The sequence below is a fragment of the Uncinocarpus reesii genome, genomic scaffold, assembly GCF_000003515.1.
Source record: "Uncinocarpus reesii 1704 scaffold_2 genomic scaffold, whole genome shotgun sequence".
Taxonomy (NCBI): domain Eukaryota; kingdom Fungi; phylum Ascomycota; class Eurotiomycetes; order Onygenales; family Onygenaceae; genus Uncinocarpus; species Uncinocarpus reesii.
Window position 1 is genome coordinate 3,126,660 of NW_003052499.1, and position 2,234 is coordinate 3,128,893.

The 2,234-nt window shown below is 47.9% G+C and overlaps 1 protein-coding gene across 1 annotated transcript in view; it reads right to left on the reverse strand.

The window, feature by feature from the left end:
• Nucleotides 1-8: 8 nt before the first annotated feature.
• The window catches only part of UREG_04039 (MYO2 protein), a gene marked incomplete at both ends in the record, with an annotated part of 3,796 nt that continues 1,570 nt past the window's right edge, over nucleotides 9-2,234 (reverse strand). The window contains 4 exons of the mRNA XM_002544476.1: nucleotides 9-227; nucleotides 427-833; nucleotides 936-1,850; nucleotides 2,062-2,126. Coding sequence (XP_002544522.1) covers nucleotides 9-227; nucleotides 427-833; nucleotides 936-1,850; nucleotides 2,062-2,126 — 1,606 coding nt within the window. The remainder of the gene's footprint in view (nucleotides 228-426; nucleotides 834-935; nucleotides 1,851-2,061; nucleotides 2,127-2,234) is intronic.

Below are 2,234 nucleotides of genomic sequence, written 5' to 3' on the forward strand. Positions count from 1 at the left end.
CGATTCTTTCACGAAACCATTGTTCCACATCTCGGACGTAACGAGGTTGATGAGGTAGGCAGGGAACAGAACCTCTTTTTCGGTGGGAGGAGTATTTGAGTTAGGAAGGGGAATTTTGAGGTTACGAATAAGGCCCATTGTAACCTCTTCGTTGAGCTCTTCTTCATCAGAAAGTAGATTTTCCAGCTCAATTTCGATCGAATCGATACCCGGAGCGAAGGTGGATCCTGATAGGTTAGACCGAGCTGTACTACTGGGAATTGCCATCGACACTGGACGAGGGTTATAAGCGCCGCTGAAGCGGTCGACGTCAGTGCGGCCAGCCTCTGCGCTGCGTCTCTTAGGTTTTGGTTTCTTTGAGGAAACTAAGTTAATAAGACCAGAAAAGGTAGCCTGGTTGGCAGTCCCGTTCATATCTCCATTAACAGCACCGTTGACAGGCATCGACCTCTTGGCGAATTCGAGTTCATCTTGAAGATCGGCAATTTGTTGGCGTAGTGATGCCTTGTCACTCTCGTTGTCGGAATTTGTTTGCCGCAGTTTATCAAGCTCTAAGTTTGCGCCTCGGAGGGACTCCCGAGCAATACGCTCCTCTTCTTGAAGCTTTTTCACGGTAGATAGCGCCTCAGTGTGACCTTGTTGTAGTTTCGCCATGTCCTCCTCCATCGCTGCTAGGCGTGCAGCAGTGATACCGGCCTGGTTAGCTTCAGCTTGTAGCTCTCGGGTACGTGCTTCTAAAGTATTGTTCTTTCCTCGCAAATGTTTGAGCTGGCCTTCATAATTCTCAACTTGTGAAACCAATGTCTTGTTCTGTTGCTTCAGGGAACCAAGGGCTTGAGTAAGTTCGACGACCTTGTTTTCAAGTTTATACGAAATCTGCTTAAGATCTCTAGCCTCTTCTCGCAGCTTCTTATACTCTCGACGAGCAGTTTTACCTCTCCAAAGATTCTGCACGGTAACGACTTTCCTGCGGTACTGTCTCCAGGCCCGGAGCTGTCGCCATGATCGGAAAGCCCGCTGAATGATTTTGGCTGCGTTGCCAAGAATTGTATCCATAATGTTTCTTCTGCATAGGTAGCCCTTCGCAAGAGATTCGAAAAGGATAACATTCCGTCGAATTGCAAGATACCGCTTCCTCTCCTTCTGGCCTCTCCAGACTCGCTGTATGGTGGTCGCTGCTTTGATCCTACGAGCCTCATTGGCGTATTTCCGTGCAATGAAACCTCGCATTAGGCTTTGGGTAGTAAGGATTGCTTCCCGTGCCTGCAGATATCTTCGTCGATAATATTTGCATTTTAAGTTTTTCTGAATCATGATGGCGCATTCATTCAACCTTGAAGTGCGAAGATTCTCGAGAAAAGCGAGCATACCCGCACGGAAGAAGATTTTCGTCAAGCCAAGTTGATATTTGTCTCCCTTTTGGTGGCTGGCATCGCCAAGTGCTTTTCGTAGGATAGCATGGCCCATTTCTCGGATTTCTGATGTCCACTGCGACGAATGGCAGAGCATGTAATACCGAAGTGCAAATTCTTCATATGTCCAGCGCGTTGGGTAGCCAGCACAGCTGATTCGAACGGTCTCGAGAACACCACAAGCTCGAAGCTGACTGAGAACCATGGGTCCCTCGAATTTCCATGACTCCTTACCCTCATTTGGTTTGATGCATCGGATGTAGTGAACGTCAGTTGAGTTGATCGTGTTCATTAGTTCAATCAACGACGATTTGAAGATACCTCCAAGAGTAGGTTTACGGTTGACTGCAACTCCGATTTTCCTTCCGGGAGCCGCAACCGCTCGGGAAGCGACGGATGCAGAATCCTTCTCACGAACGGCAGAGGCTGCTTCTAACACTGTTCTCACGAAGCTATTAGAGGAATTCTTGAGGATTCCCATCTGCTCATCAGGAACCGTGTCTCGGTTCTTTTCAATAAACCCATCGGATTCATACGTGACATCAACAGCATAATGGCAAACAGTGAAAGAAGACTTTCCGAACCGAGGTTTTTTGTAGAACTTCTGTTTGTCTGCGGCAAAATTCAGATGCAACTTGGGTAACCAAACTGTTCATCCGAACCCATAGGGCAACCGCGATTCTTCGTCCAGGAGTGACAGAATTCCCAGTTTTCCTTCGATTAGACTGATGCAGGGGCTGGGTTGTCCGGAGAAGTTCGATAAATGTCCCAGTCGAATTTGTTCCCGGCCCGTATTTCTTCTTGGCTCCACCTTGAAAAACG